Source organism: Vidua chalybeata, chromosome 3 (assembly GCF_026979565.1).
Source record: "Vidua chalybeata isolate OUT-0048 chromosome 3, bVidCha1 merged haplotype, whole genome shotgun sequence".
NCBI classification, from domain to species: domain Eukaryota; kingdom Metazoa; phylum Chordata; class Aves; order Passeriformes; family Viduidae; genus Vidua; species Vidua chalybeata.
The window spans coordinates 18,207,648-18,223,459 of NC_071532.1; the positions used below are offsets into that span (position 1 = coordinate 18,207,648).

General features: G+C 47.1%; 1 protein-coding gene across 1 annotated transcript in view; it reads right to left on the minus strand.

Moving 5' to 3' along the window:
• MDGA1 (MAM domain containing glycosylphosphatidylinositol anchor 1) overlaps positions 1 to 13,745 on the minus strand; it is a 144,001-nt gene extending 130,256 nt beyond the window's left edge. Inside the window, exon 1 of the mRNA XM_053939166.1 lies at positions 13,619 to 13,745. Within this exon, the coding sequence (XP_053795141.1) occupies positions 13,619 to 13,745 (127 nt within the window). The remainder of the gene's footprint in view (positions 1 to 13,618) is intronic.
• Positions 13,746 to 15,812: the final 2,067 nt, after the last annotated feature.

The following is a 15,812-nucleotide window of genomic DNA, read 5'->3' on the forward strand; positions in this document are numbered from 1 at the left end:
ACAATCCAACTCCTCCAGAGTAAGGATGTTTGAAATCCAAGTGCCCAGACACTTTTCAAGCCAAGAGAAACAAGAAATCCCTCTGCAGAAATGACCATCTCAGAAAGCAGATCCAAAAACCAGTGACGACAGCACTTGGCCTCTCTGGCAGCATGTTACCTGGGAAGCTAAGTCTCAAGGCACTGCACTCTGGTTAGACAAAGCCAGCACACCTTCTGAAGGGGGATCACACTCCAGGATGTTCTGTGCTCTGATGACAGATCAGAGCACTGTCATCTGATGACAGTGGTCAGGTTCTCCAGCAGCAGCTCAGGGAGTGCCTGAGTGACAGCAGAGCAGTGACCACAGCAACCAGGCAGTGATGAAAAGATGCTCACCAATGCAGCCAAGTGGAAAATAAACTGAAGTTTAAAAATGTCTTGAGTGAAAATTTAATGATGATGGGGTGGGGGGGGAAAAATCAGATGTCCATGAAAACTGTAAACTACTAAGGCAGGATACTACACAAAACTGTGGCTGCCCTGTCTATGCCCCCTCCCTTCATATCCTGATGAAATCACCTCACTGAAATCACCAACTTTGTCTCCAAAACCTCTGTCTGAGGCAGAGAAATGGCACAGCACCTCCCATTCATACAAGCAGAAGGGCAGAAGAAACAGACAGATTTTAACTTTTTTTGTGATTTAAAGTGAGTTTATTTGTTGCCAGTTGTTATGTTTTGGGGTTTTCTTCTACTTGGCTTACACTGAAGTCTTTAAAATAAAAATGTCATAAAGAAAGACTGACAGCAACAGGATCCATTATGTGTAGCATTTTAGGCCAGCATTTTTATGAGAGCAACTGCTCAGTTGGATTTAACTCCCTTGTCTCAGAAAGAAAATACTATCTACAGGAGTAGCACAGCAGAGCAAAAATTGTATCCAGGAAAGTGAATCCTGTAAGATTTCCTCAACCCCGCTTCTCACTTCTTTTTTTCCCTGACAATCTGAGGAAACTCAAGCGTTTCTCCTGGTCAGGCAGCAGCAGAGGCTTGAGTCAGAGTTTGGCCAGAAGCTTTTGCTGTCAGATCACAGGCACAACGGCTGCCTGCTTACACCCCCGTAGCAGCATCACTTCTGGGCTAATGAATAAAAAGTCATCTGTGTCATCAAGGTGAGCAGGTGTGACAAAGCACACATGAGAGCTAAGATATCAACAAAAATCCAATCAGCCAAACATGCCTTGAAAACTAACTACAATGACTCACTGGATCAGACAAAGAGGGAGAAAAACACTTCAGGAAAAATCAGTTAGTTCAGCAACTTAATTACAAACTATTTGACAGCACCCGGGGATTTGGGCTCCAGCCTTGGTGTCACCTACGTGTTTTCCCACAGACAACAGCAATGCTCATATCGCATCTGGGAGTCTAAAAAGAGTCTAGAAGTGCATACACAAATGCTACATTTATCCCCTTTTTCTTGCAATGGAGGCGCTAAGATAAGACCCCTTTTACATGATCCTGAACATACAGCTGTTGCTTTCTGGCAAATGTGCAATCATGTTCAGGGAAGGTTTCTGCCTGATGGGGATGGCAGTTCTCACTTGCTCTTCCAATCCTTCATTTTCAACGGCAACATTGTCATGGGTGTTATTGTGAGATCAATGAAAGAAAGAAATATTCTCATTCCTCAAACTTACACACCATCAACAGCATCCATTTCTTTCTTTTTTTTTTTTCTCTCTCTCTCTTTTCTATTTTTTTTATATTCAGCAATAGCTAGAAACATTTCTTTCTCATTTCCCTGTCCACCTCACCAAGCACATCACAGATCCTAGTACTTTTTGGCATTTTCCCCTGTTTCCTCCTTCTGCAAAATTTTGATTTAGGGCTAGCAAGTAAAAAGCTCATAAGCATGGATTCCTCCAACATCCTCACTTTCTGCTTCCTCTAGACTTGCTTTGAGACTATCAAATGTAATTCTTAAATTAACCTCTGTCTATTAAGTATCAGTTCTGCTGGAACTTTACAGCACACTGTTCTATGCAAGGAAACAAAGTTTGCGATGCTGTGATGTCGGGCTGGTTCCTCATTTTTCTCTGCTGCACTTTTAACTGTCCATACAAAATGCCCTGCTGACCCAACTGAAGCTGAGTGATAAGCAGCTGATCTACTGTCTTTTACCAAACGTGTCCTATCTAAAACCATCTCCTTAAGCGAGCCATATGCTGCAAACATACTTTGAAATGTCTCCATAATAATCCAAGAAGCAGAACTGTTTGTCAAGCAGCACACACACTACTGCTGGCCACTTGGAATAACCATCAGCCACAAGTAGGTACATATGCTCATTGTGATCTGCAAAAACCAGCATGGCATCTTTGCCAAGGCTTAGCAAATGCCAGAGTGGTTTCTGGTTTCAGTAACTAACATTCACTTTGGCTAATTTCTTCTTCTACATGGAGTTCCAAGCCTGATTACCAACCACAAATACATAACAAATTGCTTCTTTCAATTTGTTGTGGTGATATTCATGCCTCTCACCCAACATCCCGACATGAAAGATTTATGGTATTAATCATGCACATCATAGTAAACAATCATTCTCTACTGTCAATTGCATTTTTCTGCTGAAATAAGGATGAAAGTGCTGAGCTGCTTATCATTTGACCAGCCAGAACACAAACTATTATTGCACTATTTTAACCAAAGCTGGGGCTTAGTTTCTATGGGTAACATCTTCAGATGCAGCGACAGAGTACAGGAGCTTGACTATCCTATTTTGAAAAAACAATTTAGAAACTTAATCACAGCTAAATGCAGGAGTCTATGCAAGGAGTTATTCGGAAATAGCTTTTCAAAATTAAAGATTAATTCCAGACCGGCTGTTCAGAGGTTCTCTTTCACCACAGCAAACTGCATTAAGCCAGTTTACACTCCTGCATCTATGCTTGCTTAAAAGACACCACAGATCAAGAAGAACCCTGGCATTTGTCTTGCTGGAATTTGTAGCTATGGGATTGCCACAGCTAAACTGCTGCAGCCATCAAACTTCAAACTGCACCCCACAATAAGCCAGCTAGTTGGATTTACAGGGTTCTTATGCAGTGGCACAAGCAGGAGTTGAGTTGACTCTACTTGTTCTCACTGCAACCCAAAAAGAAGCATGAACTTGGTGTAGGTGCCCCAGAGTTTATTTATCAAGGGGTCAAGCACAGAATGTCTCTGCTGGGTGACACATTTGGCACAGGGGCTCAGCACACACCACAGGGCTCACTCAGGATGTTGCACGAGTGGCTGGAGCACAAGTCAGGCTGATTTCCATGCTGTTACTGCTGCACTGCAATCAGTAACCAAAATTGTGAATTTAAAGCTAGCTCAAGAGTGCACCCACAAGTCACAGTCCTACTTCTCCGTAGGCGTTAGCGTATGTGCACCATAAGTCAAATTGTCAAACAAATACCACTCACACCAAGTCCTTTTGGTCTTCATTAGCATTTGGGAAACAAGCACTAGAAATTTCTCTCTGTCTTCATACTTGTAAGAAAACTAAGAATATGGTTTAGCACATACCTAAAATGACAGAATGTGTTGGAATATTCATATATCCCTTTTGCTTCTTCAAAAGCTGTGCTCTGCTCTGGCACCCAGCCATATTTTAAAGTCATAGCACTTGATATCACAACTTCTCCTTTGTCCTAGACACTGTCCCTAATGATGTACCTGCTTTTCTTCCCATCCCAGATCTTTGCTCCTTCATGGCAAACACAGCTTTTTTGTCTTTCCACTGGGTACCATCAACAGTCATTTAACCTCCTCCATTCATGACAGAAGTTTTCCACAGCAAGAAATACTGCTTCTTTGATCAAGTGCAAAATAATTTAAATTGTTGCAGTGAGTCAACAGTTTCCAAAACTGATCCTTCTGCAGATCCAAGCACATCAAAGCCATGTGTGTACCCACAACTGAAAGATTTCTGTCTCTCCTGGTGCTCAACTTCTAGAAGACCTCCAAAGGATGTCCTAAAATAAATTCTAAACCATGTCAAAGATGAGCTAAATTAGTAGTGAATATGTTTTGTTCTCTTGCTAAAAAAGCTTGATTTGGTGATAACTGGATCAGAGCTTATTTTCAGTGGCTTATGCCTTCTTACTGAGGATATATTTACCTTGGATCTATCAGCCACAGGGATTGCACTTAATACCAACTGCACTCTATCAGAGAGAAAAGGATGGTTAAAACTTTGCTAATGTTCGATTCTCCATTCTGCCATCGGCAAATCACTTAATCTACATCTCATTTCCCTACACACAGAGTGGAATAACCAGGCAACAGAAGCATTGTAAAGGTGGAAGTTCATAGATATTAAAGGGATGGGAGACATATAAGCCCACAAGAAATCCTACATGTACACTGTGAGAAGGATTTTCAGGGTCTATCAACTGCAGATGCCCCTACCAGTCAAATATTCTTAACACCCCAGTTGTATTCACATGACTGGCAGAGGAATTCTGTCTTCCATCACCAGCTGGCTCTTACTGCTCAGGTTACTTTTATGAGCCTCAACTTCTCACTGTTCTACTATTTTGAGGAATGCTCCAAGTCAGAATAATTCATTTATTAAACTGAGGAAAATACACTCATTCTTCACTCTAAATCTACAAATGCCTTTTTCTACCATGCAAGGCATGCAACAAGCACCAGAAGGTGAAACAGTATTTATAAGCAAAACCCATTTTGACACGTTTCTCAAACATCTGTCTGAATCACATCTTTGTTTTTCCTTTTTATTTCATCACAAAGGCACACCAGAGATGCACAAGACTCCCATTCACATTTATTTTAAAACAATTTACACTAATTAGTGAAGGACCATTTCCTTCTGAAACAGGAGCAGCAATACCAAGCAGTTACTCTTGTATTAAATGTCCACCTGCAGACGTTCTAAAGCTTTTCTCACAGCTTGACTTCAGCTTTAATGTTTTGTCAGTCCTTCTTTAGGCAACATTTGCTTATTTGTCTTCAGAAACTGCCGTTCTTACTGCACCTTTGTCAATTGCTATCCTCACCCTGCCATTTCCATTTACAGGAACCCAGCAAAAGTATCTGGATGCCATTTGTCCTATGCTACAGCTCACAGTGGAGAGAAACCACAAGCCAGCAGATCACAGCCAGGAGGATTTTTAGTTACATTGGTGGTGTCTCCCCTATGCAAGCTAAAGCAAAGGGCAACAGCCATGAGTGATTTGCAGCAGGAATGAAAAAGGAGCCACAAGAAAGCAAGAGGCTGGCTAGAGCAATAAAAGCTGCTTGAGGTCCTTGCTTCCCGCCTCAATGCACCCTGTCCCTGGAGGTCTGCAGCCCAGCACAGAGCCGTGACCTGCTCAAAGAGCAGCACTGGTGACTTCACATCACCAGGCCACTCCAGCACAACGGCTATCCCCAGTGGGCTGTCCTGCTCTATTCACAACTGCTGAAATACATAACTGTGTCTACACAGCTGTTCCGTGCTAGCACAATACTGAGAACACAGAGTGCTTTGCAGAAGGAGCATCCTTCTCAGAGGAGTTCAAGCATTACTAGAGCCATAAAGCTCCCTCTTCATTTTGGGAATACAGTCACAAGCACACACTGGAGTAACCACTTTGACTAGTCTAGAAGAAAAAGTGGGAAATTTAAAGAACTAATAATTTATATTCAGCTCCCTCTCTACTTCCCTGATTAACTTTAGGTGTCTCCTTTTGCCAGCCACGGGCCATAGTATTTGGACATTAAAACTAAAACTTTAGTAGTCAGAAGCCAACCTTGGATACAGCGTGGCAAATACAGTGGTACAAGAACTCCCTGCAGGTAGCCACAATGCTCGGAAGACAATGTTGCTCTAGGCTAGGGCCCCTAAGCCATGTTTTCCAGGGGCCAAAGAACCAGCATCAATCCCATACCTCTGCTGTGGGCCACTCAGCTCTCATGCGTCACAGAACCAAGGCTATAGATATATCACAGCACTAATGACCTCAACTGAGAATGTGAAAGCCCCATAGTCAGATGTCACCTAGCCATGTTTTCTTCCTCTCCCAGAGCAAGGCCATGCATGAATATCCCTCTTCCCTCATATTCATTCAGATTGCTTTAATCCTACCTTTTCGAGAACCAAAACCAACCAAAAAAAAAGCCATAACAAAAACAAAACAAAACAAAAATTCCCAAACCACAACTACACAGATATGTTAAGAAAAAAAAAAAAAAAAAAAGAAAGAAAAGAAAAAAAAGAGGGAAAACCTAATGAAGGATTTAAGAGGCCTGCACTCACTTTTTTGTATAATCTTTGTTTGGAAATGGACATGAAAGAGTGGAAGAAGAGCACGTTCATAATCCAGGAGAGAGTGGAATGAGAGAGGAAAACAAATAAAAAGGGGGAAACGGTAAAAAAAAAAGGGAGGGGAGGGGTGCGGTTATGTAGTGCTTGGGTACAATTTGACAGAGCTCCAGATTCTAAAACAAACCCGGGACAGATGCAAAGACACACGAAGGCAACCAGCGCCAAAACCTGGACGCGGCAGCTCCATCCCAGGCGCTCGTTCCCACACAGCCTCCGGGAAGACGCCGGGAAGATGAACAGCGGGGTCCCGCCCGAAGTCCGCCGAGGTGGCCACGGGAAGAACGAGCCGCCTGCGGGCGCTCCCCGTGCAGCCCGGCACCCGGGCCGCTCAGCCCGCCCCACGCGTGTCCGGCCGGGACGCGGCTGCTGCCGCAGCGGGAGCGTGTCCGAGGAGGTCCCGGCCCCTCTCTCCCGGGAAAGGGGCGCTGGCTGGGCACCCGCGCCGGGGCCGCGCAACGCCTCCCTCTGCCGGGCAGCGGCGGAGGCGCGGCCCCGCCGCCCAGATGTGCTCCGCAGCCACAGCTGGAGAGGAGCCACCGGCAGGACAGGGAAGGACGGGCAGCCTCTTCCTCGGGTGGAAGTGGAAGCAGGAACCGCCTTGCGGCGGCGCTTTCTGCGTGGGCAGAAGTCACAGAAAATAAGCGGGAGTCTAAACCTTCGTTCCGAGAAACACCTGACACAAAGGCTCTCGGCCTCCCATCCCAGCTAACCTGGTGGTAACAGCCCTTCTCCCGCTTGAATTTCATTGAGACCAGATCAGCTGTAGCCCAGGATCTCCTTTTCCTCCTCCACTTCTCAAGCTCTTTCCTAGTTCTTTAATGCAGCACTTTTGAGTCTCAGCTCATGGATTGTCACACATTTAATTTCTTCTTTTAAACAGTAGGCAAGTGCTTAGCTATGAAAAACAAACTTTTGTTGTTTCTTCAATCTCCTTCCCCAAATGAGAGGCAGATAAGAGCTCTTTTTCTTTTCAAATCCAAGTACTTTGGATCCTACATGAGGAGAGATCTCACCAGTTAAACATGGTCACAGAGACATAAAATACACAAATTCTCCTTTTCCACTTCTCAACACATCACTCTCTCTGGTAGATCCTGAAGGCCTTCCAAGATCAGCATTCTGATGTGTGGTGTCAATGCCACAGCTCTCCCCTTTCCTCCACAAGCCCAGGAGACACTGGCACATCTTACTCTTTTGAATTTAAACCTGTACCACACAACAGGATGATGATCAGCAGAAAGTGTCTAGGACACAGGCACTCGGTACGTCCACCTTGACTGCTTAAGACCAGAAATGGTCTCAAAGTTTTCTTAACAGTTTCAGCATACCTAAGATCTAGGCTACCTGGTATGGCCTAAAGAAACACATATTGTATCACCAGATGTGGGCACCCACTGCCTTTCCAAGAACAAACCAACATTATCCACTGTCTCTTGTTTAGAGGGCTCATCTTCCCCACAGCAAAGCACAGCCCCTTCTGACAACACAATACAGCAACCCCTCTGCACAAAAAATACCAACATCTCACCTGATGAGAACTTCACCAATGAACTGTCTCTCCAGAGATACACACACAAACCAGTTGCCTGTGGACTTACCTTATGCCACCTAAAGAAGCTTTTTGCAGGTAGGGCCTGGGACATTTCCATGAACGGAGTAAGAAACACTTTCCACCCCAAGCTGTCTTTCACTAGTAGAAATGCATCTCTCTCTATTGCTTTTATCAGTACACTGGTACTGGGCAGAAGGCAATTTTCCCCCACCCCCCCACCTCTGCCCTCCTGATAACAAGCCATAGCCATGCAGGCATGGTTCTTAGCTTAATGCTAATAGACTATGCTTAATGAACCAAGAGAGCACAGTGTGTATGGAGGGAGGGACTGGAAGCCTGAAATCACACTATTCAAGCAAGCAGAATAGCAGTAACTCATCAAAACACAGGCAAAACTGTAGGGCTTCTGGTTGATGGGAAGTGTCACAAAATCCCTGAGTTACCAGCATGGAAATCATTTTTATCTTTACTTCAAAATAAGAACAGCAGCCTCAGCAGCACAGCACTCCTTACTGCCACTACTGAATTACTGTCTTGAACCTCCAGGGCCAACTTCTGCTGCGTCTTCCACTTATTGGGAGTCACTTACTACACCCACCTCCCCCCCTCTTTCAAACTCAACTGAAATCATATATATATATTTCAGAAACTCCAGTGTGAACCTGACACGGTGATAATTTTAAAAGCTGTGCTGCTCATGTCAAATTATTCAACATCTGTCTTCATGTTCCCACAAAAATTAGCATAGAATGGTGGTTTCTGATGACACCTATAGTGAAATATTTTGACTTCATCCAGCAAGTTGCAAACAACCTGTCAAGAGGATAATGTCAGTTTTCTAGTACTGCATATTAAAGTCAATTGAGAGCTTATCTGGTGTGTGAAGCTACTGACCTGACCTAAAACCAGAGGCTCTAGTGTCACAGAAGAGTGAATCTGACACATTACAACTGAAGAACAGCAAGGTATTCTGAAGCACTGAGCTGGACAGATTTAATGCCTTGACCTATAAGAGCTGATCAAGAACTATGCAAATCTTGGACCAACCCATTGGTGAAACTGATCCTATGGCGCTCCAGTTAGAAAATTCATTCCTCAAAAGACTGTACAGCCTAGGCCAACACAGATTTAAGAGCTGGACAGCAAAGAGAAATGATTGAGCACAAAGGATGTATGTACATCCATGTATATATGTGTACACACACGCACATTTTATTTGGAGGGCCACTGTGCTCAAGCATTGCATTTTCCCAACACAATCAGCCAAGAAGTGGCTCACAGGAGCCAGCTCCATCATTCCTTTAGCCAGCAATGCATTGAAATGACAGCAAGGTACTCAAAGAGCTCCATGTCTTGGCCCCCTGTTACTGCTGGCAAAACAACTCTAGGCAGAGGCTTGTGAGAGGGATGGATTCAGATCAGCAGGCTCCAGGTGACGTTAGAGTGCCTGTGCCTTTGTCAGCAGAAGATATGGAGGCATATAGGTTGCAAGAGGGTGTGAGGCAGTCTACATTAAAAAAACTCTAGGAAAAGTGTTTTTACTTAAAAAAAAATACCACAAAAAAAGCAACAGATAAAAGGAGCAGGAACCAAATCATCTCATGTGTACATGAAATGAAAAAATGTGGATGTTTATAGTTTATAGCCTAAACACTAGATATGTTTTACTATGACACTCCTCCATCACAGACACAAGAAAACAGTTTTCCACTAGTTTGGTGAGGTTTTTTTGGTGTTGGTTTTTTGTTTGTTTGTTTGTTTGTTTTTGTTTGTTTGGGGTTTTTTTTGGTTTTTTTGGTCTTTCTTTCTTTCTTTCTTTCTTTCTTTCTTTCTTTCCTTTCTTTCCTTTCTTTTCTTTCTTTCTTTCTTTCTTTCTTTCTTTCTTTCTTTCTTTCTTTCTTTCTTTCTTTCTTTCTTTCTTTCTTTCTTTCTTTCTTTCTTTCTTTCTTTCTTTCTTTCTTTCCTTCTTTCCTTCTTTCCTTCTTTCCTTCTTTCCTTCTTTCCTTCTTTCTTTCTTCTTTCTTTCCTTCTTTCTTTCCTTCTTTCCTTCTTTCCTTCTTTCCTTCTTTCTTTCTTTCTGTAGTGGCATCTCAGGGATGATTCAATGTGATGGTGTCTCTTAAAACAAAGAGCCTTAACAGGTCTCCCCACCTCTGAGGCCAGGGCAGGACTAACGGATTCTCCAAATGCTTCACCCTGCCAGTTTCAAGTGCAGCCCATCCAGTCCCTCTGATCATGGTGCCAGGCAGCTTTTCTTGCTGCCCAGTCTAAACATTTCCATCACCTTGCTGTATGTAGCCCCTCACCACACACAGTGATGCTCATTCCTGCAATGTCTTTTCTGCAGTTGAATTAGGAGAGGCAGGGGACAAAACATCCCGCTTATTCTGCCTGAAAGGCTGCTGCTGATCAGTGGGACTGTGCTAATTGCAAGACAACCTAGAAATGTTAATCATATACTGCACATGGAGCAAGCACAGCAGCAGCACTGTGCACACCAAACCAGAGCTACCCAAGTCCTGGAGTCTAGAAAGCAGAGTGGGAGGCAAGAGGCATACTTTTCCCTTTGAATGCCACCACCACGCCCCAATCCTCCCCTCTCAGTCTAATTTACAGTCTTTAAGTGTTGATAACTCCAAGCCTTTAAGGGCAAGTCTCCTGTCCCCTTACCTCTTCCTTCCTCCTCCTCGATTATGACATTTTCTAGAGATCTATTACAGCTGGCTTCTCATCTTGACCAGCAGCATTAACACACCAGGATTGAAAAGCACATGCAGTCTGGGAAAAAGGCTACCACAAAAGGCTGATAAAAGTTGCCTCTTGGCAGCCTGCTGAATTGCCTTCCCCATCAGGCCAGCCTTGTCTCACTGCAACAAACAAGGCTGAAAGAATGGGATCAGCTAATGAGAAGAGGGTTTCAGACACACTTCAGTCATTACAACAAATGCCAATTTATATAACAAGCCTCTTCAGGTAGCAGGCAAAAAGCACCTTGACTCCTAATTAAATTGCACCTCAATTGCAAATACTTCTTTCCCAGAACCCCCCTTATACACATTTTATTTATACCATTCATCTCAATAAACCTCTCCAACGACTCTGCTCTCCCAGACAGAGGTCTTTTGTGCGCATCCATGTGGGTGTATTATTTAAAGGGTACATCACATGGATACTTTATCTTGTTTAATCTGATTTAATCTCTGGAGATTTGCTAAAGTAAAATATATTTATAGACCCATATAGATGCCTTCCCCAGTCTCCACTGCCAATATGCAAAGGCAGGAAAAGAGATCTGAACCGTGACACATGAGTTCCCATAATTTTTACATTAGGCGCCACGTGAGATCGACATTCACAACACAGAATGCTGAAGTACAGCTTAAAGCTATGGCAAGAGACCAGTATAGAGGAGAAACCCAAGTGGAGGGGGGGCAGTGGGACTAATTTCTAATCCTGCTTTTTATTTATTTTTGCACATATAACAATACTAATCCAGCTCTTCTTGAGACATCAGTAACAGCAACCTCACATCCAAAGAAACAGTGCTGGTTGCAGAAGGCATGAAATGAGCCCAGGGTAGTGGACTGAAGGCAGAATTGGAAGGACAATATGAAAACTATTAGTCACCATCCAAGTTTGCAGTGTGCTGATTCCACGAGACACTGCTCTGGGCTGCACTCAGTGACATCTGCGTACTAAGGCTCCTGTTGTTCGATAGTTTGAAGAGGCAGGGGTGGGAAGAGGAAGGAAGACACTAGATTTCCCCTTTGTGTAGTTAAGTAAGAGAACAGATAGAAGTAGTGGACCATTTTGGCTTAAAAGGATGCCTTCATCTTAGTGTGTGTGTGCATCTGTGCTTTCTTTTGTATACAGCTTCTTTAATCTCTCTCTGAGAGAAAAAGACAAAACATCAGTAAGTTGTTCTGAAGATCTAATAGCAGCAACTTTGTCAAATGCAAGTTCACTGAAGTGTATGAAAAAATACAACAGGCAACTCTCTAAAGCACATTTAAGAAAACCTGGTTTTAAGCTCTGTCCCTCTTGCTACAATCCTAAGCAGTAAGTCCATTCTACAGCAACTGACAGCTAGCTATTCAGCAGCAAAAACACCGAAGTGAAATAATAAAAGTTCAACTAGAAGCAGATTACCTGTTTCAAAAGATTAAATTATATGCCATGACCAGGTTTCTGTACCACATACTCATTCTAGTCCTCATCTTTCCAGCCTTTCAAGGGTCATACAATTTTCATCTGGATATGCAGACTGGGAGAAAACACATATACTGAGAAGAAGAAAGAAAAAAATAAAGGAAGCTAAACACCCTCTATTTAAAAAGGTTATTTTACAAAACAGACCCAAACTCAAATTAACATCCCAGTCCTCAAGGAGAAAGGAGGAATTGTTTCCATTAAAGAAATACATCATTAAAAAGTGACCTACAAAGACTTACCCATAGTCAGTGAGTCTGAACTGATCTTTGCCAGAGCTCACACAAGAGACTGGCTGCGTGCTGTTAAAAAAGACGGAGCGGGGGGGCTGGACTCTCTCACTGGGGTCTCTCTTCAGAGCTCAGAGAGCTTGGCTTGTTAGAGGCAGTGGCATGCCTTCCAGAAGGACTTAACAGCAACGCACAACTGAGTTGTAAGCCAAGATAAAGCCGGCTTGTTATGAGAGACAAGACTTGTGGGTTGCTTTTATTTATTTTTTCCCAGTGTATTGGAAATGCAGATTTTGTAAAGCAAGAATTCAGAGGGGGCTGGGAGAAGGAAAGGGGGGCTGCACGTCTGGCTAAAGTAAATCCCAGGCGCTCTCTCAGCCCGGGGTTTGTGCTCGGCGGCACCGGGTGTTACCCCCCGCCTGTGCCGTCGCACTGAGGGGCTGCAAAAGCCAGACCTCTCATGAGGAGACCACCCGAGCTCGCCATTTGCCACCCTGCCTGCAAATAAGGAGAGGAAGTCAGCTCCGTAAATGCAAAAATAATAATAGGAAAAAAGGGGGGGGAAATCAAGCAGCTCGGCATCATCTCTGCCACAGACCACCACCCACCCATCTCCATCACCTTAAGAAGAAAATCAGCCGCGAAGTTCCACGGGGTGCAAAACCAGCCTCGCCTCGCCCCCACGGGGAGCCCGGCGGGGCTGGCCGTGGGGAGCCGAGCCGGGTGGAGCCGTGCCGGTGGCGGGAACGGGCAGCCCCCGGCACGCAGGGAACGAGACCGGGCAGCCCGCACGCCCTTCTCTCTGCTTCCCCGTGCCGGTGGTCCTGAGACCAAGGAAACCCGCAAACGCATCGCCGAGAAGAGATCCTCCGTCCTCCCCTTGCCCCAAAGAAAATGCAACTCGGAGGTGCTCCCAGAGCCGCCCCCGCCGACATCAGCGTGGCGTCCCCAAGCGAGGCGGGTGGCGAGAGGGGAGGCAGGGCCGGGGTTCCGGTCGCTCCCCCGGCGGCAGTCCCGCCGGCGGTCCCTCCGTGCCATCTCGGCGGACTAGTACATGGGAGGCGGCCAGAGGTTACGGCGAGAAATTATGAAGTAGCTACAGGCGCTGGAAGCCCTATTGCTGCGTCAGTCTCTCCGATCAGGCTGAGACGAGGTTCGGCGGCGTCATTTACTTTCTCCTGCAGGTGCTTTTTAACTTTGATCCCACCACCGCCGTCTGCGCCCTCGCCCCCCACCCCTCCTTCGCAGAGAGCGACAGTGTCTCTTACCGTACACCCCTTGTCCCCTGCTGTACACGGGCACCAGAGACAGGAATAAAAAACAGATCATGTCCATCTTCAAGGCAGAGCCTTCATCGCCGGCGAAGAAAAACAGCCAAAACAGCTCAGGCAGCATCCGGCGGGGGAGCAAGGAGCAGCCGAAAGCCTCCTGAAACGCCGCCCCATGCGCCCCGCTCCACGCCGGGCACTGGCGCCCCTCGGGCGGAGGAAGGGACCCCCCCCACACACAGGGGCCACCTGGGGGTAAAATTTAAAATTTAGGAGGAAAAAAAAAAAAAGAAAAAAAAAAAGAAAGAAAAGAAAGGAGGTAGGGAGAGAGCAAGAGAAGGAGGCAGGGAGGGCAGCAACGCGGAGTATCGCTTCCCCTCTCCAGGTTGCTCGAGGATCTCCAGGCGAACAGGCAGCCGCGCCCGCACTCGGGGTACGGGGAAAGGCCAGGGGCACCGTGCCGGTACCGGGTAGGGCAGGATCAGGACCCGGGCCAACGCGGGCTCCTTTGTTCCGCGGGAGCTACCGAGCGCTGCCCCAAGTCCCGCGCTGCCCGAAGTGCTGCCAACTGGGGCCAACTTGAGTGAGTCCTCACCCTCCCTCCTCCTGACGAGGCTCTGGCCGCAGCCCCTGGAGCGGACGGGGAGAAGGAGAAGGAGGTGGAGAAAGAGGGGGGAAGCGAGGGTGGGGGGTAGGAGCCAGCTGCTGAAAGGCGGAGGAAGGGATAGGTGATTCTAGCTCCTCTTTTCCAGATCTTCTGAGGAGGGGATTGTTGTAATTAATCAAATCCAGGAAGGATTTTTTTTTTTTTTTTTTTTTTTTTTTTTTTTTTTTTTTTTTTTTTTTTTTTTGTAGCGGCTCCCAAGAGCTCCCCCAGCAGCACTGCACCGCCCCAACCAGCCTGAAGGGAGAAGCAACCGAGGAGCAGACAGACCACGCACCCTCGCAGCGCCTGCAGCTCAGCCCGGCTCTCCTCGCCTCCTCCCTAGCCTGCCAGATCCTTCGCCCTTCAAAACTTTCCCTGATGTTGTGTGCCAGCCTCGTGTGGGTGCGTCGCCTCCGTTCTTGCCTGCTCCGCCCGCCTCGCAGAGGATTTGCAGCTGTACAGGGGCCCGTGCCTCTCTCCCTCGACGGCTGCCGGAGCTCCTAATGGGAACTAACGGGCTGCAACTGGACGGTAGCCGGCAGTGAGGGACAAGAAGATGGACAAAGTTGAGCTACTCCTGCCAGACGCCAGCTGGAAACCGCTTGGGAGGTCTCTACCCCACCGCTGTTTCCTGAAGCGCCAACATCTCCTGCAGAAGTTGCCGGGAACGTCACCGCTCCCCAGCCGGCCCCGGGTCACTCCGCTCCACCGCCCCCCGACGGGGCGTCCGGGGCTTCCCGCGCCCGCCAGCGGGGCTGGCCTGAGGGCGCCTCACACCTGCCTGCCGGCTCTGCCAGCCGCGCCTTATTTTCTACTCTGCTGGCTTTCCAGGTTTTTCCCCTACCCTCTTCACCATTTCATTCCCTTTCGCTTAAAAAAAAAAAAAAAAAAAAAAAAACCAGCCAATTAAAGCGGGCATGCTGGGGAGAGCCCTGCCTCCTGCCCAATTCTGCGAGCTTCCCCACGCTTCGCCCCGGCCCAGTTATAGATAAGACTGCAGGAATGGGAGAAAAAGGGACTTGCTTCGGGCGGGAGACGGATTGTCAGTCCGGGGTACTCTCATCCTCAGGACCCTCGCGGCATGGTCGGCTTCTCCCGGCTGGAATCTGAGATGCCAAAGGATGGGGGGCAGCTCAGGTTTCCGGGGTGTCTCCGTGCTGGTGCTCGTTGGTGCCAGCAAAGTTTTTCGGGTCCCCCCAGGTAGGTTGCAGGCTGGCAGGGCTGCCCTGAGCATGCTGCTAGTGAGCGGCGGGGCGCGGCGCTCCTGCGGGGTGGGGGTGCTGTGCGGGGCCCCAGCCCGCTGCGCGGCTGCGGGGGCCGCGGTACTCGCAGGACTGCCGGCCCGGGCCGTGGTGATGCTCCTACATGAAACTCGGAGCGGGCAAGCTGTGCATGCCCCGCTCCCCGTGCCCCCGCGTAGGGCCCGGGCGAGAGGCCGGGAGGAAGAAGATGCTGAGCGAGCCCCGAGCATCACCACCGGCAGCGCGGGCTACGCGGGGCCCTGCCTTTACCATCTCTATCTCCGGCTGTTTTGCTAGAGAGATAAAA